This window comes from Thalassophryne amazonica, chromosome 10, assembly GCF_902500255.1.
Source record: "Thalassophryne amazonica chromosome 10, fThaAma1.1, whole genome shotgun sequence".
NCBI classification, from domain to species: Eukaryota; Metazoa; Chordata; class Actinopteri; order Batrachoidiformes; family Batrachoididae; genus Thalassophryne; species Thalassophryne amazonica.
Window position 1 is genome coordinate 75,562,054 of NC_047112.1, and position 25,157 is coordinate 75,587,210.

A 25,157-nucleotide genomic window follows, 5' to 3' on the forward strand; every position below is an offset into this window, starting at 1 on the left:
CTCCCATTGTGCATGAGATTAACTCAAAGATCTGAAAACTTTTTCCACATAACACAATATCACCATTTCCCTCAATATTGTTCACAAACCAGTCGTAAATCTGTGATATGAGCACGTCATCCTTTGCTGAGATAATCCATCCCACCTCACAGGTGGTGCCATATCAAGAGGCGGATTAGACACCATGGAGTAAGTGCACAGGTGTGCCTATAGACCTGCCCACAAGAAAAGGCCACTCTGAAAGGTGCAGTTTTGGTGTTACTGGGGGGGGGGGGGGGGGGGGAACCAGTCAGTATCTGGTGTGACCACCATTTGCCTCATGCAGTGCAACACATCTCCTTTGCATCATCCGTGAAGAGAACACCTCTCCAACGTGCCAAACGGCAGCGAATGTGAGCATTTGCCCACTCAAATCGGTTGCAACGACGAACTGGAGTCAGGTCGAGACCCAGATGAGGACGACGAGCATGCAGATGAGCTTCCCTGAGACAGTTTCTGACAGTTTGTGCAGAAATTCTTTGGTTATGCAAACCGATTGTTCCAGCAGCTGTCCGAGTGGCTGGTCTCAGACGATCTTGGAGGTGAACATGCTGGATGTGGAGGTCCTGGGCTGGTGTGGTTACACGTGGTCTGCGGTTGTGAGGCTGGTTGGATGTACTGCCAAATTCTCTGAAACACCTTTGGAGACGGCTTCCCACCCGGAAACCAAACGTTTTTTGAATGTTCATATAACGTTTGCATGCAAACAAGCCATGAACACTGCATGAACGTCAGATGAACAAAGAATGAGGACAGGTAATGTTTGCACATGAACATTATATGAACATTATACAAATGTTCATTGAATGTCCTGCTTCAACTGTTCATATAATGTTTGTGGACATTTGTATAATGTTCATATAACGTTCATATATGAACGTTATATGAACATTACAGAAATTTTCATTGATTGCAATCAATGAAAATTTCTGTAATGTTCAGCTGAAGCGGGACATGTCCCGCTTGCAATCAATGAAAATTTCTGGAATGTTCAGCTGAAGTGGGACATGTCCCGCTTCAGCTGTTCATGTTTGTATGTTATATATGCCAACATTATACATTTACATGCAAGCATTGGCCTACAATTTGATTGTATGAAAGGTTTACTCTCCATATTGAAAACCAAAAAGTGAAGTAAAACAAACTATGAATGTTTCAAAATTCAGTGTTTTATTCCGATGACTTGGGAATCAAATGAAACAAACCACCCCAAATGTTTTCATGCAGACAAGAAACTTAAGTTATAACACACTGCAAGCAATATTTCCAGAGGGGGGGAAAAAAAAAAAAAAAAAAAAAGTACAAAAAGTGAAAAAAAAAAAAAATACTGCAAGTTTTATTACATACAAGCGTTGATGAGGGCATTCCTTCGGCGCCTGGCTCACTTGTCCTCACCATCAAGTTTCTCATTGGCACTCTTCAGCTGCAAGTTGAAAATTGCCATTGTTATTCATAAGAAATTAGACATTTTACTATTAAGATACTATACAATTTCAGCAGGATGGTAAGAATTGGTATTCTCAACCCAACAACCTATTGTACAGGCCCTATATTTTTATCAAGCTGTTTATACTGGTTGCAGAATTTTCTCAAGTTATGTAGTTATCAGCTACCACAATGGAGAAAACTCAGAAGTGGTATATGCCATATATACAGCATGTTGTTTCATAATATACTCTAAAAAAATAAAACAAAATTTTGTTAAGTGAAGAGGATAGACAAATGTAAAATGTATTAACTCACTTCTTCAAGTGACTTTACAGGAAGGCCCAAGACTTCCAGGCACTGCTTGTAATTTGTTGTAGCTCACATTTCCGGATTAGAGCTGGACATTCTTCTAACAATCATCTCAGTAGCATCCTCATCATCAAGTTCAAGTTCCCTCTCCTGGTATGTTCGGGAACGGACACTTTGTGTGAGCAATACATCAAATTTGCAGATGAGGTCATTCTGCTTCTCCTGGAACATAAAATGTGCACACAAATATTACTACCTTAATACAGAAGTTCCCATTGACCCCCCACCAATCTACAACAAAATCAGTTTTTAGTTGGGGCAGGTCACTTTTTTTTTTGCCCTAGAGAGAGTATACAGTTGTGTGTGTGTGTGTATGTATATATATATATATATATATATATATATATATATATATATATATACACATATATACACACACACACACACACCATGGTCAGTGAGAATTACATGTCTAACTGGCGTGCATTATTTTTGTGAATACGCACACGTAGTTCAGCAAGTTAAGTCAGTGTAATATCACTCCGTTGTGGTCGGCACCACAGCAACGCACAAATCATTTGGCACAGATCAGCTGTGTTTTGACAGGTGAATAACAGAAACGTGATAAAACATGGATTTCCAAGTGAATTTTAATATTTTTGGCCTAAATTAAATGTTTGAGGAATGGGAAGAGGAGGAGAGCAAATAGTGCAGCAGATTTGAGAATATTTACAGGGGAATCTTTCAAATGGTGATACAAGCACCAAATTCAACACAAATAGTCCTTAGACATTACTCTTTTGAAAAAGCAGAGTATCCACTCGATTTTTCAATAGGCAGTCAGGTAGGGGTCAATGAGAATTACACAGGGATCAAAATTAAAAGATGCTGCAATCATATTGAAAACTATACCACATTATTTGTCCAACCATAAAGATTCCAAAAGATATAGTTTGGACTATCTTTGACTGAATGTTCCGAAGTTATGGGTCAAAAATAGCAAAAACGGTGACAAAGCTTAATTTCAGTTTGTACGGGAGGCAAAAGTTCTAAGCTCCAATTTTGGTAAATAGTGATAAACAATAAATAGTGGTAAACGTGAATAATGATGGAGCAACTTTAATTTTGGCCCCCTGTACAAACTGAGGTTGACCTTTGTTACCATTTATGCTGTTTTCACACCATAACGTCAAGACATTTAATCAGAGATAGACTAAGTGATACCTTTTTGGTATCTGTATGATCAGATGAATATGGTATACTTTTCAATATGATTGGAGCATTTGTAAATCTTGACCTCTGTAATTCTTCATTGACCCCTACTTGGCCGCCTACTGAACAATCAAGTGGATAGTCTGGTTTCTCAAAAGAATAATGTCTAAAGAATACATGTCCCAAATTTGGTGCTTGTATCACCATTTGAAAGATTGTTTCAGTTATCTACTGCACTAAAACAAGAAGAACAGCAAAAGCAACGGCATAAAGATTTAACATCCGACGACCTGGACAAGATTGAAGACGGGAAAGAAGATGATAACGGTTGGCAAGGATGAAAATATCTTGAGACTGGCATAAACTAGTCCCAAATACTTACGCATTTTTAATCAAGTTCTGTTAACTTAAATAAGTATTTGTGTGTTAGTTCACTGTGTGGGACCATGGTATAAGGATTAAACAACTTGAAGCCATGCATTATACGGTTTGAACGCACGAGGCGGAGTCTAAAACACAACGTGAAGCAGAGCGGTGTTACTCCACGAAGTGCTCACACACACACACACACACACACACACACACACACACACACACACACACACACACACACACACACACACACACACACACACACACACACACACACAGTCAAGCTGGAAAAGGGTTAGGGTGTGCCGAGTGCACAGTGTTTCATAGTCTCCTAGTTTGCATACAGCACAACATGAGCTTTGAACTCAGTGTTGTTAAAAAGCGGTCTCCTTTTGCATACGTCATTTCAGACCGCCAGCAGTGATTCACAGATTTTCACCTTGTTCTTATTCTAAAGTCAGTTTAAAGCAGAAACAAGGCAATGTTCTGTTAATTTGCTGCTGACTGTCCGAAATGACACATGCGCAGTACACAAAAGGGGACAGTTCAAACTGTGACACAGGGACCAGTGCATTTGTGCTAGGCCACCACAGCTCCCTTTATAATTGTATAATATAAAAAGGTAAAACTTGAGTAAATTAAACATACCATCAATATGCCCAGCATCTGCATGATGCTGCCAAGTCCTTCTGTTGGCGTCAACTCAACACGAGAAATCTCAGACAGCTGTGCATCTGCAGCAGAAACACTTGCCAAATGACGACGTGCCGTAAGCTCAGCCGCAGGTCTTCTTGCAGATGACAAAGCTTCAAAAAACAAAAGCAGTGACGTATATATAATCACCATTTCCAAGAAAATTACAAACATATGGAAACACAACCACTAACTGGCTAGACAAGAGAATGTGCAAGATGCATAATCACTAAACCTCTGTATTATCACCTCTGACTTATTACACCTATACAAATTTTTTCAATGTACATTATATGAAAACTTGTAGACTCTAGAGCAGGGGTAGGCAACTTGTTGACCAGAATGGGCCATTAGGGTGCAGGTTTTCTTTGCAGCCACTGACTCCACCAGGTGATTTCACTGATTAAATCTGCTCAAAGTGATATTAATCAATGAAATCACCTGGTGGAGTCAGTGGCTGCAAAGAAAACCTGCACCCTCTTGGCCCTTTCTGGAACAAGTTGCCCACCCCTGATCTTGAGCATCCTTTAGAGAATTTGTCAACAGATGCTGTCTGCAGGACATGCGTCTTCACACAACTGCCGGCACATGTTCAGAAGGTGTCAGTTCTCAGTCAAGACTAGCTGATGTTTCTATGCCAAAAAAAAATAAACACTCAATATTAAAAGTAAGTCGCTGTACAATCTCATTTAAACAAAATACAAACCTGTGGATTCACTACTACTTTCCGATTTAGACTGATCGGGCTGTTGGTGTGACTGAACTGCCATCATGGCGTTTGGCTCAGCTCAACCGGTTGGTCGGATGGAATCACTGATGTGGCAGCTCTTATGACAGCAGGCATGGTTACTTTTGAAAAGAAAAATAAACAATAACCCAAAAAATTATTATTATTGGTCACATTTGTAAAGGGCAAACAAACAATTTGAAGTAATTACACATGCAAAACCTATGGCAGTAATGAAAGTTACAATCAATAATTAAATATTCACACAAAAATATAAAACAGTTGTGGCAATGCAAAAACACAACTGAATCAAACTTATTTTCACAAAGTCTCTTTCTGTGCACTAACATGTTATTTGAACTTCAATTTCCTGAATGCCTAGTAACAGACAGCATATAAATTTTAATTCTGGTTATAAAAAGTTATGTACATTGAGAGGAAGGATAAATAAATAATAAATAAAGCATGTAAATGATAAAATACTCACATGGGCATATAAAAACAATATTACGCAAAGAGACATCTAAAGGTCTCTTTTCAAATTTATATTCTGCTCCGAGTTGTAGATATATATATATATATATATATATATATATATAGCGAGCACATTTACTGGATCAGAACCACTCAAAATGCTACAAAGGACAAAGGGGTTTCCTTTGTTTTCACTTACTTTAAAATGGTGACTAGGGTGCGCTTCAGATCACGTGATCAGTGTCCCAGATGTCCGTTTTCCTCGATTAATACAAGTTCAGGTCTGTTGAAATAAAACAATTGGGGTTATAATTTTTTTGTTTTTTAATGCAAAAATATATTGAAAAAGACAAAACAATTAATGTGCAACATTATATTAACTTAGATTTTGACAGAAACATGCAAAAAAGAACTTTGATATTACAAACATTACAACATAAATGTCATATTTGTCTATTATTCTTGTTTAGAATGCATTGGAAGTTCTGTATCCCCTGTCTTTATAGCTGGTCCTACACCCTACCATCAGGTATTCTGTCTGGGCCATACTAAAATATGAAATGGAGACTGATAATCACGAAATGGGGTAAAATGTAACAAAATGGAGCAGAGTGAACCAGACTGACTCCAAATAATTACTTCTATTTAATTGTTTAGCTTTTGTTTTTGTAAGATGGCCTCAGTATACATTATAATTGTCTTAGCAGGTTTTCAGGGTATCATGCAGCAGTCTCTTATTAACGTAATGAAAAGCAGAACAAAAATTACATTTTTGTAGTATAACATCCATTTACAATTGTCATCATGTGGATTCTCTATATGTTTGACTGCAGCGACTCTCTGGCACGCAAGGGATTATGGGATACGTCAATAGGGCAAATTGGAATTGAAGGCCTCGATCTGGGGATTTTTTCAGGCCTACTGCGTTTTTTTTTTTCCCGTTCCAGCATAATAAATGTAAAATGTCAAGTATTATTCGAACTTCAAATTTATTTATTAACAAGCCACGAACTGCATGACTCGCGGCAATGGTTTAATGTTGTTTTGGAGACGATAATAATTAAGATTTGTGCCAAGCCATCCAGGCCGTGGATTGATCAGATAAACAAGTTGTTGCTAAATACAGACCTCTATCCAAACTTTTAGACAGGTCAGCTATGTCGTGAGCATAACATATACATGCTTTTTCATTGTTATGTAAGTCCAAAGTGTGTTTCTTAAGAAATTAAAGACGGTAAATCAATGGAAAGACGCAATCAGATCAGTTCAAAAAGAAAACATCACAGTTATAACGTAAAAACGACAATAAGTATAATATGGAGACCAGCGTATAACCACGACGTTCCGATAATTTTTGCAGTATGTTTGAAAGCGTTGCAATAGATATTTCTTACCTGATGGCGATAGATTTTAATTCACAAATTCGGCGCACCTCTCTCCAAGCTCCCAAACCGCAAAATGGCGATGGGAAACGGAGGCCGTACTCATGTGCCGTTCAGGTCTCAAATCTCGCGCAAATCACGCGCGATTTTAAAGGTACTGGGCTTGCGGGGAGTCGCGTGCGACCAACAAACTTCTTGATTACACACAAAAAAGAAGGAAAAAAAAAAAAAAACACTCGACAAATTAATACAGCCAAATATAAACACAAAAAATGCTCTGCAAATTAGCATGACACAACCAACAAACACACAAAAAATTCTCTGCAAATTAAGGCAAATAAATAGACAAACATTCAATGTTTGATACATGCAAATGTTCGCTTCCAAACATAACGATCATATAAACACAATAAAAAAATAAAATACAAAAAAAGCACCCAGCAAATTACACAACCAAACATAAAGGCTGCACTTTACCTCTGCATACCCTAAGGCTGTTGTGACCAGAGAATCCTGAGTTGTGCAGTGAGGTGCCGTACAAAAATGCAACAAAAAGAAAAAAAAAACATCTCTGCACCACACAACCAAATATAAACACAACAAAAAATGCGCTGCAAATCACCACATATCAAGGCTCTGCTATATCATGACGCAACCAAATGAAAACACAGCCAAAAAAAAAAAAAAAAAAACGCTCCGCTATGGCAACCAAACACTCTATGAACGTTTGATACGTACGTTTGCAAATGTTCGCTTCCATGCAAACATCACACAAACATCGCGAACATTACATGAACGCTCTCAAACTTGCTGAACAATAAGCAAACATTCTATGAACATTTGCTCGCAAATGTTCGCTTATGACCTGTAAAAAATATTATTTGTCTATGAGCTGTTTTATTTAAATGTCAGTGTTTCCTGCTCATGCATGTTGAAAACATTATTTTGTAAATCAATTTTTAATACCTTTATATATTTTCCTTATTTACAAAAATGTTAAAGATATTATGCTTTTATAAAATTTATACTTATAATAAGACTTATAATAAGCTGGCATTGCAATCTGTTTCCATAAAAAAATATATATTTTTGGTAGCTGACAATCTAGTGACTTAAATTATCTTGCAAAAATTAATATTTCAACAGATTGCATGTTTATGCAAGTTGCCCAAGACATGTTTTCTGTCAGTTTATCACAGTAACCTTGAAATTCTATATTCAGTATAAGCCTGAATAAATCATAAATCGACAAATGATTGGTTACCATGGTAGAGTGCTTAAATTATTTCCTGTTCATTCTACCTATGTTTGCATACATGATTTAAATGGAGTCCAACATTAACTTTCTGTAGGCAAAATGATATTTATTGTTTTCCTAGCTGTATATGAAATTTTACAAAATTTTAGAATATATATATTTTTATTTAGAGGCAAGCTTTGCACATACACCATGAACATTATGTGAATGTTCGCAAACACACTGAACATTAAGCATACATTCTATAAACATTTGATTGATTTTTGCAAATGTTTCCTTACATGTTTGTCTAATGTTTGCTTCCATGCATATATATATATATATATATATTGTAGAGCTGTATTGTTTGTTCTCTGAAGCATCAAATTTATTTCAGTCAAATCTGACTCTCATTTTAGGATGCACGGAATCATTGTTTTGAGAATCACTGTTGACTAGAAATGCTGTTCAATTGGGTCAGTACAGCCATACTTCATACTGTGCTGTGTTTTCGTTCAAGCACTTTGTAAGGCACCTCATCTTACTTCATAAGAACAGTTTGCATTTGATAAGCAAGAACCCTGGCACCATTCATGGAAATCCTATAGTCAGTCCTTTTGGTCAATCGATTTCCACACTATGAACACCGTTTCTTTAGAAAGAAACCAATTATGTGTCGGCAAGCCTCTCCCGGGCATAGCTCTAATTGGCAGTCATGCTACCCGGCAAACCACAACTGTCCTCACATGAATGTTGCTGGGTACTTAATGCATTAATTAGCAGGTACTGATACTACTCTGCTATATCAATGTCATATTAATCCCCAGGACTCTTCTTAGACCTTTGTATGTGTGCGTGTCTAAGCCGTAATGAAATATCCTTCCTCAAATGCTATTGCGTTCTTAATTTCTCTCCCGCTGACTTTGTTTTTCTTGTGTTCAGTGTTGTTTCAATCTTCTTTCTTTTTATTGGCACATATTGATTGGATACTTGGATCTGTCTCACCATTTACAACACCGCGTAATTGATTGTTTGCATTAGTCAGAAGTTGTGAAGAATGTTCATCTCCAATTACCTGTAACCATATCAGCACAATCCCTAGAGTAAAACCTAAATCAAACCACAGTGCTATTTCATTGCTGCTGCAGTCAGGTAATCTTGGGTTTTTGTATTTGACATGTGAGAAAATATGTAAATGCTTTTCAACACTCTCATAGAGTTTTTAGCAGTATAAATACTTGTGTAGAGATGATCACCTTTATGTTACTGTGTTAATAAACTGGAGGTGATGACTAATTCATTTATCTATATAGTCACTCCCTTTAGACAAGCCTAGGGTTACGTGCCTAGGCTTTTCCAAAGTAAGTAAATTGTTATGATTACTACTTCTGACCTTATAACTTTCAAACCCTAAAATTATGGGTAAACATATATATATATATATATATATATATATATATATATATATATATATATATATATATATATATATATATACATATATATATATATATATACATATATATATGTGTGTCCTGGGTCTTCCCCGGGGCCTCCTCCCGATGGGACGTGCCCAGAACACCTCTCCAGCGAGGCGTTCAGGGGGCATCCGGAAAAGATGCCCAAGCCACCTCAGCTGGGTCCTTTCGACGTGGAGGAGCAGCGGCTCGACACCGAGCTCCTCACTGACTGAGCTTCTCACCCTATCTCTAAGGGATCGCCGAGCCACCCTGCGGAGGAAACTCATCTCGGCCGCTTGTACTCGCGATCTTGTTCTTTCGGTCATGAGCCAAATCTCATGACCATAGGTGAGGGTCGGAACGTAGATCAATCGCTTTGCCCCCCTGCTCAGCTCTCTCTTCACCACGACGGTCTGATACAGCGACCACATCACTGCAGACGCTGCACCAATTCGTCTGTCGATCTCACGTTCCATCCGTCCCTCACTCATGAAAAAGACACCGAGACACTTAAACTCCTCCACTTGAGGCAAGGACACTCCACCGACCTGAAGAGAGGAAAGTCCCTGTACAGGGACCGGATAGCCCTTAGCAAAGGATCCTGGACCCTGTACTGCCGGAGCACCCCCCACAGCAGTGGTGGGCATCGAGGGCCGAGACACTGCAGGTTTTCCGTGCAACCAATCACCTCAGCAGGTGGGTTGGTGATGAGCTTCTGCTCTGAACATAAACACCTGGTTGTCAATGAAATCACCTGCTGAGACACATGATCATTAATGAAATCACCTGCTGAGGTGATTGGTTGCACAGAAAACCTGCAGTGTCTCGGCCCTTTATGGCACATGATTGCCCACCCCTGCCCCACAGGGTGCCTTGAGGGACACGGTTGAACGGCTTCTTCAGATCCAGAAAGCACATGTGGACTGGTTGGGCAAACTCCCATGAACCCTTGAGCACCCGATGGAGGGTGTAGAGCTGGTCAGTGTGCCGCGACCAGGACAAAAACCACACTGCTCCTCCTGAATCCGAGGTTCGACTATCGGTCAAATTCTCCTCTCCAGTACTCTGGAATAGACCTTACTGGGAAATGTGATCCCCTGTAATTGGAACACACCCTACGGCCCCACTTCTTAAACAGAGGGACCACCACCTCGGTCTACCAATCCAGAGGCACTGTCCCATACCGCCACGCGACGTTGCAGAGGCGTGTCAACCAAGACAGTCCCACAACATCCAGAGACTTAAGGTACTCAGGACAGATTTCATCCCCCCCCATGCCAACATTAATCACAGGCATACACAACAGAACAGAAGAACTCACTCATTTCCTCCTTGTACAAAAGAGCATAGACTACACCACAGTACAAACATGCACAGTTTTTATCTTACCCTTAACAGTGCTACAAGTGACATACCTTGGTATGAACTTGTCGTTCCAAATCCATTATTTCCAATCTTCACAAATACAGATGGACAGTTGTTAATCCAACTGTCATAACAGTCTCTACATTTATTGCACTTTTGCCTACTGCAAGAGTCCATGTTTTATGCATACAAAACCATCCCCTCACCAGAAAACCTCTGACTTTTTTGTAAACAAGTAGCAATGAGCTAGACATGGCCACACTCTGACTTTAAGGCAATGAGACGTGCTTCTCTAATTGGCTGATTTTATGTTATGCTGCAAGATGCTAATGAATAATCAGGCAATAATTTACTGTCGACCCTTTATTCCCAGTGCCCAAGCTTGTGCTGTAACATAAATCCAACTGTTTTGGTGGATATGACCCAAATCTAAATGGTCCATGTGTTATAAACCTGTCATGAAGTTATGGCTCTGCATGTTTTTAGAAATGCTATAGGCTAACACACCTTTTTTGGATTAAAAAAAAAAATCAGCAATTGCAGTATTTACAGGACAATTATGTGTTGTATCCAATTATTGTTCACAAACGATATCACACCTAAACTTGGCTTCCCTAGTGCTGATGGGAATTTGGGGCTTTACACAGCATTTTTCATGTCAATTATTTAGAATGTGATTTTTATAGTTAAAATCCTAGTGGGATCATATTGGATGAGCAAATGTTTGCCTATTGTATGTGATATAATGTACTGGAGCCAAGGGACACAGATAGTACTACACCGAGGGCATCGTGCAGTCATAAAGCATATCGCCTTCCTGTTCCTCCCTCTGGAGACTATGAGGGGATGTGTGAGAATGCAGCAGGTAAAAATAGCAATGAGGTATTAGACACTCAGCCCCCCGGTGGGATAGGGCTAGGTTCCCCATACAGAGTGAAAACCCATTTGTCTCTCATGTGCACACATTAGCCAACAAGCTTGCACCCTTTTTTTGGACAATATCCCACAGCCTCAAAGGAGAAAGGATGGTGGAGAAGAAAGCATGAACAAACAAAAGACATGATTCCTGCTCCACAATTTTGTAAAGAGGAGCAATATAGAGAATGAAACCAAGGTGACAGAATGACAGGATGGACTCAGAGGGATTGCTTGCTTTCTGCACCCATACCCTGGAGTGTTAATGCTAAATTGCCAACCAGTCTTCTGTGTCAGAGGGATCTGTGTTACTTCTCCCAGACAAAGCCAGAGGATAAAGCAGCAGAGGGTGGAACGTTAGCAGCCAGACACCCACTGGCTTTTATGTAGCCGGAGATTCTCCTCAGGGGAAGTGTGACTGACAGGCAGAGGTTAGATGGACATTTCTAAAGCTGTTTGGTCACCACTTAAGTGCAATATACAGTATTCTCCTCTCACTGCTTGGGGAATTGTTTCAATTCATTTTTATTGTACTTGCTGCATATCTGTTCCTCTCTGTGTGCTTCAATGTGATCTTATGTGCATCACCTTGAATTTAGTTCTTTTTTCTCTTCCGTCTGTCTTCTTTGTCTCTTCATCTGGAGTGTGCAGACAGGCTGAGTGCAGCAGGGTGACATTGTTATTACACTGATAAAGCAGGGAAATATACATCATCACTGTTTGTCACACAGTGTATCCAAGGGCAACATCGCTTTTTTGTTATGATAAGACTGTCTGCAGCAAATGAGATGCATGTAGATGGTTGCTGAGCCTAAATCATGTTTCTTCCTGTACGGATAGAACATTAACAGAACATGATGATGATGTACACACGGTTTTGTGTTTATATGTGTGTGTATTCCTGCTTATAAATATTTGCACAACCTAAAGTTTGCATTTCATAGAATCGATCTAGAGCTTATCCTGAGTATAATATCCCCTATGTCTTTACTCCAGGTGTGGTTTTCCACTACCGTGCCCCTCATGACCGATACACTCTGTCCTTCACTGATGCCAAGCGGGTGTGTATCGAGAACTCTGCAGTCATTGCAACACCGGATCAGCTGCAGGCCACCTTCGCTGACGGCTATGAAAACTGTGATGCTGGCTGGCTGTCGGATCAGACTGTACGGTGAGGTGCTCAGATGTTGGTGCGTGATCAGTATCAGATGTAAATCTAAATTAAAGGACAATGTTGTGAAGTGTGGTTATGATGAAAACTGGTGTAATAGTTTCATTCTACCAGCTTAATAAAAATTCATCTTATTGTAGTGAAGAGCAGATAATACTACATTGAGGGTACTCAAGCAGTCAGCAGCAAAACTGGGACTGGTTTGTTGCTTTGTCATCCAACATGACAATGACCCAAAACATACATCGCTCCTGGTGAAGAACTCCCTCCACAACCAAAGTGAACATTATTGACTGGCCTGCACAACAGTCTGACTTGAGGCCCACTGAAAATCGCAAGGTCCATGCGAGAAGACTGTCAAATCTGGAGGAGGTTGAGAGATTCACCAAAGAAGAATGGGCTGGGATTCCTCAGGAGACATGTATGAGACTTGTTGAAAACTACAACAAATGACTGCAGGCTCTTATTCAGCAAAATGATGCAATTGACCATTAACATCAATAAATTTTACCATGGCAGTTTTTGTTGAAAAAAGTTTGTTTCTGTGTGCAAAGTAAAACAAAATAAATAAAACTAACCAAAATAAAACTAGGATGTTTAGAAATGCTGTGTTGAAAATTCCTTGCTCTGTTAAAAAACCACTTGGGAAAATTTGAACAAAATGTCAAATTCCATAGGGAGGCTAATACATTTTTCATCATCTGTACACATTTACATTATAGTGCCATGAATCTGAATTGAAAACAAGTATTAACAATAAAATAAAAGTAATAATTAAAAAAAGAAAACACACAAAATAATTAACCATTTTTTTTTACTCTGGTTTCTCTCTGTGTTGGCTGGTGGAGCTGAAGAAGGATTCAGTTTTTGCAATAGGTCCAGGCAAAGTATGTTTTGAAACAGAAATGCAAAGTGCTGATATTATGGCTGATATTAGCTTGTACTTTGATATAAACAGACATTAAAAGCATTAATGACACACTTCAACCTTAACTGAAAAGACTCCACATGCTTAAGAGTACAGAGCATACAGAGAACACCACAGCATAAAATTTAACAGTTTTTAACTTATCATTAGCAGTGCTGCAAGCAATGCATCTTGGTATGGACTTGTCCTTCCTAATGGTTCCATTAATTCAATTAATGCATGGTGTTCAGTGAACAATCACCACACATAGCAGTGGAAGCAACATGTGTTGTTATTTGTAAAGCAGGTAGTTTAGTGGATAAGGATCTTGGGCAAGACACTTAATCTGCATTGTCTCAGAGTACAGCCAATTGTAAAAATGGTTTCTGGCATTGGCTAGAGAAGTAAATGTGAGACATCACTGTAAAACACTTTTTGAGAATCTGATCCATGGAAAAGTACCATAAAATGCAGTCCTTCTTATTCCAGTGGTCATAGCAGCAGTCAATACACTTCCAGTGTTTTGTAGTGCATTTACCTGTTGTGCACATTGGCACTTTGTGTGTGCAAAATCATTTACTCAACAGAAAACCGTTCACTTCACAGCAAGCTCAATCAATGCGCAAGAACTGTTTTAGGACAATGATAGGTGCCAATCGAATTGGTTTTGTTTTGCTGACTAGAGGTCTGCACAGCCTGTAGTCAAGTTTGCAAACGTGTTCTGGTCGCAGTTGACAATAAATTGTAGTCACTTTGCAGTCATGGACAACAGCACATCTGCCATTGCAAATGATCAACATTTTCCCACATTTTTGTGATTAGTGGAGTAAAATGTGGCAAAATGGTCATATTTTTTCTATTTCACTGATAATGATATAACTGCAAACAAACAGAACATTTTACTTTTGTGAAGATGTAAGGAAAGTTATAAAACCTCTGACATGCCATTATGATGACTACTTAGTGCTTCGGATAATTTTAATTTCAGTGATGCCAAATAAGTGACAATCAAGATCAGTGTGTGATCAGTGTGTGTATGATGTGTTTGAATATTATGTTCTGATATTGCACAAGTAGAGAATAAATTTTAAAAAGTTTTGTCTTTTCTTAGCAAATTAATATGCATCACTAACAATCATCTGCAGTCATGGTCATGGTCACCCTGCGGTCACATTAACTGTCATGGACATGTGGTTACATTTACTGTCACAGTCATGATCAGTGTACTTGCAGTAATTTGTGGATACAATATTTTTATTAAATTGCAGCCTGTGGACACTGGCAGTCACTACTTTGAAGTCAAACTGGCCGTGCAGACCTCTGATGCCAACAACACCCCCATGAAAAACCAAACCTAATTACATTTCTAAGACTTTAATGAATTATGTTTGTCCAAATTAAGTCAAATTGGTTAAAATATTACTTAAATTAATTAGATTCAACCTAATTTAATTTCATTCTTAAAAACTGAAGGCACTTGATCAATGTGCACCATGCACATAATGTTGGCAGCATAAGGCTCCATGTGTCTCACTATGGTTACCATTACTAATGTGTCTTCGAGCAAGGTCCTTAGCAATTGTTCATGGCAACACCTTGACATCCTTGTTTGCATGTATGAGTGAATGTGACATATCATTGTAAAGCACTTTCAGCATCTGCAAAAAACAGAAAATCCAAACAGAAATGCAGCCTATTAACCATTTCCATGTTCTGTCTCACCTATGTGCACCACAAATTGCTCTTTGTTCTCTCTTGTGCAAATTTTCACACAACAGTCCTGTAAATATTATTTCATAGAATATGTCATGCACTATTCTGAATTTATATATACTGTATATATTATCATTATTTAATTTAATTTTAATTTATTTTCATTTATATAGTGCCAAATCACAATAAGGTTGCCTCAAGGCACTTCACACAAGTAAGGTCTAACCTTACCAACCCCCAGAGCAACAGTGGTAAGGAAAAAACTCCCTCTGAGGAAAAAACCTCAAGCAGACCAGACTCAAAGGGGTGACCCTCTGCTTGGGCCATGCTACAGACACAAATTACAAAACAATTCACAAAATGAAAATATAGGAAATGTTGCTGGTGCACAGGACAGTTTCTGGAACAGACACCACACCCATCTCTGGATGGAGCTACACCTCAAACAGAGAAAAGAAAAAAGAGCAGAATCAGGCATCAGAAAGACAAATACAGTGTAATTTGTCAGCATTAAGCAACAAGAAAAACAGAAGAAATACTAAGTTGATCGCTGCCCACTAGCCCTAAGCTTCACTAAAAGACCCAGAATTAAATAAAGTTGAGGCCACAGCCTGCTCCGTTTACTAATAAAATTAATTAAAAGAGTAAAAAGCATAGAAACATACTATGCCAGTATGCTACCCATACAAAAGAGAAAATAAGTGTGTCTTAGGTCTGGACTTGAAAGTCTCTACAGAATCTCTGTTTTATTGATGCAGGGAGATCATTCCACAGAGCAGGGGCATGATAAGAGAAAGCTCTGTGACCCGCAGACTTTTTATTCACCCTAGGGACACAAAGTAGTCCTGCACCCTGAGAACACAATCCAACCACTAGGAGCAGTGGGCAGCCACAGTCTGGCACCCATGGACAAACTCCAGATGTACAGACATTGCCTTGGTCAGGGGCAGAGAAAGAAGCAGACCCTAAACAAGCATGTTTGGGTTGTTGGAGGAATCTGGAGTGTAGGAAACATACATACGTACCGGGCCGATACGTAGGGTTTAATTAGGTCAGGTAGGTAGGGAAGTGCCAGTCTGTGAACAATTTTATAGGCTAGTAGCAGAACCTTAAAATCTGATCTCACTGGGACAGGAAGCCAGTGAAGGGATGCCAAAATGGGTGTAATGTGGTCAAACTTTCTGCTTCGTGTCAAAACTCTGGCAGAAGCATTTTGAACCCATTGGAGACCCCTAATGCTGGACTGCGGTAAACCAAAAAATAGAATATTGCAGTAGTCCAAATTTAATTTGTTAAGAGTCCATGTTTGTTGGACATTGAAATCAAAGTCAGATTGGCTACCTAGAGGAAAACTCTGGAATTTTTCAACCCAGGTTCTATTTTTAGATGTTTTTGAGTTCATCTTTTTACTCAGGACAACAAGGAATTGAGTTGCCTCAGCATTCATTTAGAACACAAACACCATCAGATGCTATCAGCTACACAATGTTAGGGCCTCTTCACACAGCGCAAATTTGGTCAAAGTGATGCGCAAGAAGCAGGAGTTCTTTGCAAAACATGTAAATTGTAGCTGCTTCCAACACCTTGTACACCTGTTGCTACAGCTATTTGCACACACCAGTAGCTGAAAGACAGACTGTGCACTGTGTGAGCCCATGGAACCCTCTCGCGGCAGGTGTCAGCCAAATTCCAGGTGACACACACATCTAACACTGGCCATTCGCACTATTAACATGACAACAGAGAGCAGACAATCACTGTTGAGCTGAATGTGAAATTTGTCTAAGTTCCCCACGAGTGTGGCTTTGCATACAGACAGTGACACATTGGTGTGTGCGTTGAACTGACAGGGGGTGTGGCCGGCCACAGGAGCGGCTGTCGAGATCTGTGGTTCTAGACATCAGGGCTGGGGAACATGTACTGTGTTTGGATGGACATGGACTAACAACTGCCCACTTTGATGCACGTGTGTCTGCTTGCTGTCCTCACGTGGACATAAATAAAAACATATATCGCTGTGGTGACAGGCTGCAGTGAGTGAGCGCGCACCAAGCACGCACATTGACAGGCTGGGTGATGTAAGCTGCTGTGAAAAGCTGCTGTGTTCCCGCATGGACAAAACCGTCTCAGCATGTATTTTTTTCATTTATGTTTCTTCTTATGTTCCCACGTGCATGAACTGTCACAGCAGCATCGTGCACGCCTGCCTGTCAGCGCGATGTTTGCGTGGTTCGCCCATACGAGCTGTTCCAGTGGGAGTCACCCTGAGTTGTACATATTCGCACTATGTCTGAAGAGGCCTTTATTGTGTGGGGCAATCTAATAACACTCAGTTAAAGGTGTCTTGTCACGATTGTAAGTAAGAAACCATCTGCTGGGGTCCGAAGTAGATCTGAAGTACGATCTACATGTTGATTTGGTATAAGTTGCACACGGGATAAAATACCTGATGCAACTCCACGTTACTTGGAGAACCTTCAACTGGAAACCATCCACACTCAAAACAGGTGCACTAACGGCTTATCCAAGTGTCTGGCTGCATGGAGAGGATTTTTATGTAAATCAAAATCTTCTGCATGCTTATGTACCTTACTAAATGTAAAGAAAAAAACCCAACTTGTTTAAAATAAGCAATTTTAGAGGTAGCTGCTTACCTATTGGCCTCCATCTCATTCGGCAACACCACTCGCCATTAAGTCATTAAAATTGGGGCCCATACATGTTATGCACAGAAGAACAAGCCCCTCATTGACAATGTTGGCCTTATTAAAATGATCTTATTACAAGTGAAAAAGTGAACCCAAAAACATCTGGAAATAGAGCCCATGTTGAAAAATATGGGAGTTACACTTTAATGCTAATTAATGGTATTGTGACAGAAATTAGTGCATTTTCATGTTAAAATGTAAATCTAAAAAGAAAACCTGAGTTGGAATGCTAACACAGCAGCATGAAAGCCATTTAGGTTTTTTTTTTATTATTATTATTAAAACTGAACTATGCAATATAATTGGATCTAATTACTTGTTTGCACACTGGAAATCCAGTTAACTACATGTGCCACTTCTGAGCTGTCTGTCAGGCTGATTTGTTTGGTTCAGTTTTCCACCTGCTTTTCCTGTCAAAACTCGTCTTTCAACTGTTCTACACGTCTATAATTTCAGTACTGCTCCTGGCTGACTGTAGTCTTCACAACAGTTTTTTTTTTTTTGAACCACATCGTAGCACCGCTTCTGTTCCTGTTTCTCTGAACCCAACAATCCTGCTATTTCCATTAGGGAGCTTTCTAATTGGACCAATTCCATGGTATAGCAGAAGGAATCTGTCCAATTAATTCAGTCAGGGAAAAAAAAAATACTGATGTCAAGCATCACTTCTGCAGTCACCAAACAGAAAGAAGGATGTTGGTCTCTTGTGTTCTGATGTAAACAGGAGAGTAGCTGAAAACAAATCACTGTGCATATGTTTGTTTGGCAGTCAGGCATTTTCTACATGTGTGTAATATATATGTCTGGGGGTTCTTGTGTCTGGTCCTACGTCGGTCCTTGTGTGCCTGATGTAATCTTTTAATCAGCCTCTTTGCCTGTGCTCTAGTGCTCCTCAAATCAATGTTCTTGTGGAATAATTGCTTGGTTGGAGCCTGAATAGAAATCACTGTTTCCCAGCCCCACAGGTGCACCAAACCACTTGAAGGAATCTCTGATTCTTTTAGCAGCTCCTCAACGTCCTCCATCCCTTCCTCTGTCAGACTCCGGCTTTAGTCAAATCTGTATGCTGTCAGAACTTTGCACACTTATCGAGCCACTTTATACTAAAATGGTCAGTGAATTGTTCTGCAAAACTCACACTGCAGGTTAATTACAGAAACAAGATTTCCATTGAACCGCTTGTTCTTCTCATATTGTGACATGGATTTTACTGCTGCTGCCGTCAACCTTGCCTTGAGCATTTGCTTGAGCACCGTTTATAGTCCAGTCTGTACTTTAACAGTAAGACTATTTCCACCGCAGGAATTCGCAGGTCATTTTAGGAGGCCTGACATTTTTATGAATGTCTGAAATGTGTGTTTCTGGGCCTTTCTCAGATTTGTGACAGCCCCCTGTTCTTGGGTAGGTACTTCTGAGCAGCCCTGAAAAATCCTTTGGCGAGGTTCAATGTGGATTGGTGTTAGCATCAACCCTAACTAGCAGAGTATGAGCAGAGAAGCAAAAACAGAATCATTCACCAAATAGACCCATTTGTCCATTGTCAAAACCAATTTATTAGAGTTAAAGGTCATGGTGTGGCAAGAGCCCATTCCAGCAGTCATTGGGTGAGAGGCAGGGTAGACCCTGAACAGGCCATCAGTCTACAGACAAAGATATTCACTCTCTCACTCACACCTATGGTCAATTTATAGTTACCAATTCACCTTACCTGCATGTCTTTGACAGTGGGAGGAAGCTGGTGCACTCTGAGGGAACATAAAAATTCCACACTGGGACCTTCTTGCTGTGAGACAACAGTGCTAATCCCTAAGCCACCGTGCCGCTCTCACCAACTAGGTCATCTCAGTCAAAAGAAAAGCATCAAGCACCATTTCTCTCCATTGTGAAAACTGTTGTTTTCAGACATGATAATGCTGCGTTCACACCGGACGCTATGGAAGGATGCACTGTGGCGCCACAAAAGTCCAAGCCATGCAATGCGACACGATGGATGCAAATAAAGCAATGCAAATAAAGCGATCTTGAGAGATTGGTGTGTTTGTGGCACGATATCGCGTTGCATCATGTCACGTTGCCCTTTTCCCCAAGTTGAAAAATCTGAACTTTTTCATCTTGTCGTGCTACAATGACCAATCAGGGACTGGATATGTAGTGATGTGGAGATGTCTGGAGTTTATACTTGATGTGGACATGTCCTGTCTCTGGCAGCCAGTCTGTGAGCAGGACTTATGTCTCTTTTGTCCTTTATTTAACACAATTATGACAGAGTTTGAGGGGAGAGTGAGGAACTGCAGCAGCAGCCAGTTTTTTTTTTTCTTTGTTCACATGTGCGAGCGCGAACGAATCATCTGTGAAGATAATTTTATTAACTACACAGATGTATAATAAATCAAATGGTGACTGGTTTATAACACAATTATAACAGAGTTGGAGGGGAGAGCGAGGAACCAGTTTTTTTTTTTATTGTTCACATGTGCGTGCGCGAACGCGACAGGAAGTCCTCAAACTGGGTCCTGGAGAGGCGGAAGTACCGCTGAAAGCGGCCGTCATCCAGACGCAGCTCCTGCAGCAAGTGATGAAACTCCCCGAATTGGGAACGTCTCATGAGGATGTTGTGAACCCAGGGACGCCGCCGCTGGTGACATTTGTCAGCTTTCCATAACAAATAGAGCACAGCAACTTGCTCCTTGTGATCAAGGTCCGCCATGTTGACTTGACAGCGAGCGGAATGGAAGCGCCTCCTATTTGATGACGCATTGGGGCGAATTTTCGCAGTGAAAGCACAGCGACACACTGGGCGATAGTGGCGTGTACATCACCAGGCGAGGGACGTGATTTGGGGCATTGCGTGGCATGACTGAAATGCTTTTTATATTCTGTTTGATATTGTCTCTCTAAATGTGCTTTTGCTTTCAAGAAGCAAAATTTAAGCTTGTAAAACCTGAAAAAAGTCCACAATTATTCAACAAAGCTGGACACATTAACAATTTTAAGTGTAGTTCGTGCCAGTGGTGGCAGGACATCAGAAAGCTTATGTGTTAACAGTTCAAGAAAACAAGTAGTACAGTTAGCTGCTGTCACAATTTTAGACAAAACTTCAAGTAAGACTGCTCAAAACAGTCTGTTATATCATTTTAACTGTTTATCTGCAGTTGCTCCTATACCTTGTATTCAAAGGTGGAGCCACAGCAATAAAAATGCACACATCAGTTTTCATTTTATTTTACAACCATAGACTTTCCTTGGGAGAATAAATTTTTCTGTATTTACAGCCATTCTTTTTTAATATGTCATTGCTTCTGTCTAACTCTTTGTCTGAGCCTGTTTACATTGTTTTTTATTTACACTGTCTGCAGGTATCCCATTCAGTCACCACGTCCAGGTTGCTATGGTGACCGTGATGACTCACCTGGCGTCCGTAACTATGGCAATAGGCTCCCCGATGAGCTGTTTGATGTGTACTGCTTTGCGAAGCAACTTCAAGGTATGAATCAGGGGTTACAGCTATAAATTCTGGTTTAGACATACATGGGTCCACTAAGCTGTCAGGCACGGGGGGATTGTAGACCGACAATGCACAGACAAAGATGTAATATTCTGCAGGCAGTGCCGTGGGGGAGGAAGGGGACAGGTTCTGGAAATGTGATGGAAAGAGCCAGTATTGCATTTTGTTGTCAAGTTTCAGTCTCCTGCAGATGTAGGATTGACATCAAATTACACACACATATAAACTACTACTACAAAAAATAAAGCCCCAACTGCATGGGAGACCGACGAATTTGTCAATGAACAAAATATTAACTAATCCTTTTGCTCTGTCAGTCAGTGTGAGACGGCCTTTTGCCACTCTCAGACTGTGCATCATGGTAATATAATTCCTTGTACAATGCTACACGATCTCCCCAAAATATACACATATATACACACCCATATATACTGTACATATATATGTGGGTGTGTGTGTGTGCAGTGGTGGGCACAGCTAACCAAAAAGTTAGCTTCGATAACAGATAATCAGCTAACTGAAACATTATCTTTTATAAAGCTAAACCGATAAACCACCCAAAAATTTATTGGAAGCTGTCGATAACCGATAACTTCCAGTATTGTCTCCAGTACACTTGCAACTACTAACAAGCTGATTTTGAGTTTTAACATCACGATCGCTTCTGGTAGCATCAAAGATGACTACAGACCCAAACAGTAATTCAGCACTTGTGTTTTTGTGTGCCCTGCCCACTGCTGGGAGCTCCTGTTTACTACATAGCTTGCAGTAGTGAACCAGTTGCGAGGAGCCACAAACCTCAACTCTCTACCTAATTGCAGTGTCTCTGTGAAGCGGAGGTCTTGGGAACTAAAGCAGTGCTGAGTTATGGTTTTGATTTATGAATAAAATTAATACAGATAGAATAACTCCATTAATGTCAATTCTGTCATTTGTACAAAGTTAAAATATAACATAACTTTTAATTTTGCAGTAATTCTGAAGTTTTGTAACAAACACACACAGAGGCCAAAGTGATTATGGGTAAAATGTGCCTCTGCTAAGGCCGGGTTCACACGGCAGGATAATTAGGCCGATATCTGACCCGATCTTCCCCTACAGACAATCTTAAAGACGCCCCGGCAATCGTGATGACGCTAAAGATAATCTTATCAGATATTCCTGCCACGTGTGGTGTGTTAAGTGCACTCTGATCTGCTCGGAAGGATATCAGGAGTGCTCCGATCGCAAATCGGGGATATTCAACATGTTGGATTTTTTTGGCTCAATATCGCAGCGTGTGTTGTGTCCTCTGACCACAAACGTGCACGCAGCCTGCTGAATGTGACGTGCAGCCAATCAGAAAGTGAGGTGGTGGATGTACAGAGCGGACAATAAACTCAAAACAGCTGTTCTGACTTACCAGAAAGTCCAGTGGTCACTCTGTCTCCACTCCTTTAAAGAAAGCCTTTTCTTTTTCTTTTTGTATCATTTTTTCCCCTCTGTTTTAAATAGTCCACAAAGTACCTCCGTTTGTTTACTCTGAAGTCACATTTAATCTTAAGAGATTTTGCGAGATTTCCTGTCTGAGCTGTGAATGTTCGTGCATGAAATCTGTTCGTGTGTGGTGTTGTTGTCCTTACCGTGTGGCTGAACACCACACACTGTATGACCAAACCTGTCAGATCCATGATTTTTTATCTTCACGTGTGTGGTCCCTCAGGTTTTGGAAACCTAAAGATAATTTTAAGATCATGTCATGTGAACCAGGCTTAATACTAATTGGTTGACTCATTCATTCTATGTAAAAACCAACACGTTAATGTGAGGTGTGTGTTGGTGTTTACATATAAATGTGCTTTTGTAAAATATGCCATTTTTTATTTGAAAAAAAAAAAGCCATTTGCAGAATAAAGCCAAGTTCAAATTAGACAACTGTCTGATATAACCGGTGTCAAAATAAATATAACACTGCCATCTACTGGTGCCCAGATGCTCAGTACTTAGGGTGAATACTGCCATGAAACTATTGGCCAGTAGATGGCAGTAGAGACCCTGAAAACTTGCTAAAACGACTATTCCAAATAAATAATCCGTCCGTGTTTACTACATTTAAGATACATGGAAATTAATGAACGCAAACCGAATTTCAGCCGTCTTATGTATATTACTCTGGAACAAAGAGGACAGTCAGTGTTTGACAAACCAAGACGTTAAAGAACAAAAAGGAAACAATTGCAGCTCACAATGATTCCAATTGAAAGTAATGGAGAAGCAACCTGAGCTTTTTCTGGCATTTTTACATAAAACAAACACAATAACAAGGTCTATAAACCTAGAGAATATATTCATGTGACATTTAGGCACAATATTCAAAGGGTTTAATGCTGTTTTCTGTGTGGAGCCTGATCAGAGTGTCTGAAATGCATTTCTCCTGTCATGAATGTACTGAGATTACCCGTAACGCACTGGGCACAGCACGTCCACACTAAAACCTTCAAAATTAGTGCATTACTTTAAAACTAAAAGATATTTCTGATATTTTCACTTTATAAAACTTCACACGTGATGTTAATTTAAATAACTGGTCCGAAATTAGTTTGGATAAAATTTTAACCATACGTTAAAACTGTATGCCTCTGGATGACTTGGGTGACATTGCCAGCAAACTAGTATGAGGTCAAAAGAAAATATTTTTTTTCCTCCTTCTTCTCGTGCCATCGTGCTGTGAGCAGTTCTTTTTTCTCTAAAGAGGATAGAGCAGTTTCTTCTGAAACTAGATGCCCATCTACTACATTCAAATCTTTGATGTTAGACTTTATAAAAGTTAGGAGTTTAAAATTATTGGACCAAAATTTATCAGAAGATAATTAGTCCGCTGATGGTTTTCAAAATTTTCTGAAAAGCTAATCCGGTAATGAAAACATTAGCTTTGATGGTTAGCGGTTAGCAGATTAACAGAACTGTGCCCACCAGTGTGTGTGTGTGTGTGTGTGTGTGTGTGTGTGTGTGTGTGTGTGTGTGTGTGTGTGTGTACTTTGCAAAACCTTTTAATTGTTAGAATGGCCTAAGCAGTGGGTCACCCCTTTGAGTCTGGTCTGATGTCGCTGTCATCTGTGTGTTTGCTCTGCGGGTTGGTAAGGTTAGACCTTTCTTGTGTGAAGCACCTCGAGACAGCTTTGTTGTGATTTGGCACTATATAAAATACAATAAATTGGAATTGAAATTAATGCACACATATAGACACTGCTCAAAAAATTCCAGGGATATGCCTCCACAGACCATCCCTGACCCGCCACTAAACCGGTCATGCTGAATGATGTTGCAGGCAGCATAATGTTCTCCACAATGCCTGCAGACCTTTTCATATCTGTCACGTGTGCTCAGTTTGAACCTGCTCTCACCTGTGAAAAATACATGCACCAGTGGCAGACCTGCCAATTCTGATGTTGTATGGCAAATGCCAATCAAGTTCCATGGTGCCAGCCAGTGAGCACAGGGCCCACTACAGGACGTTGAATTCCCTCATGAAGTCTGTTTCTGATTGGTTGGTTGGAGACC

At 39.9% G+C, this 25,157-nt stretch overlaps 1 protein-coding gene across 1 annotated transcript in view; it reads left to right on the forward strand.

Moving 5' to 3' along the window:
* ncanb (neurocan b) overlaps positions 1-25,157 on the forward strand; it is a 377,055-nt gene that overhangs the window by 20,726 nt on the left and 331,172 nt on the right. The window contains exons 3-4 of the mRNA XM_034179195.1: positions 12,610-12,784; positions 21,469-21,596. Of these exons, the coding sequence (XP_034035086.1) occupies positions 12,610-12,784; positions 21,469-21,596 (303 nt within the window). The remainder of the gene's footprint in view (positions 1-12,609; positions 12,785-21,468; positions 21,597-25,157) is intronic.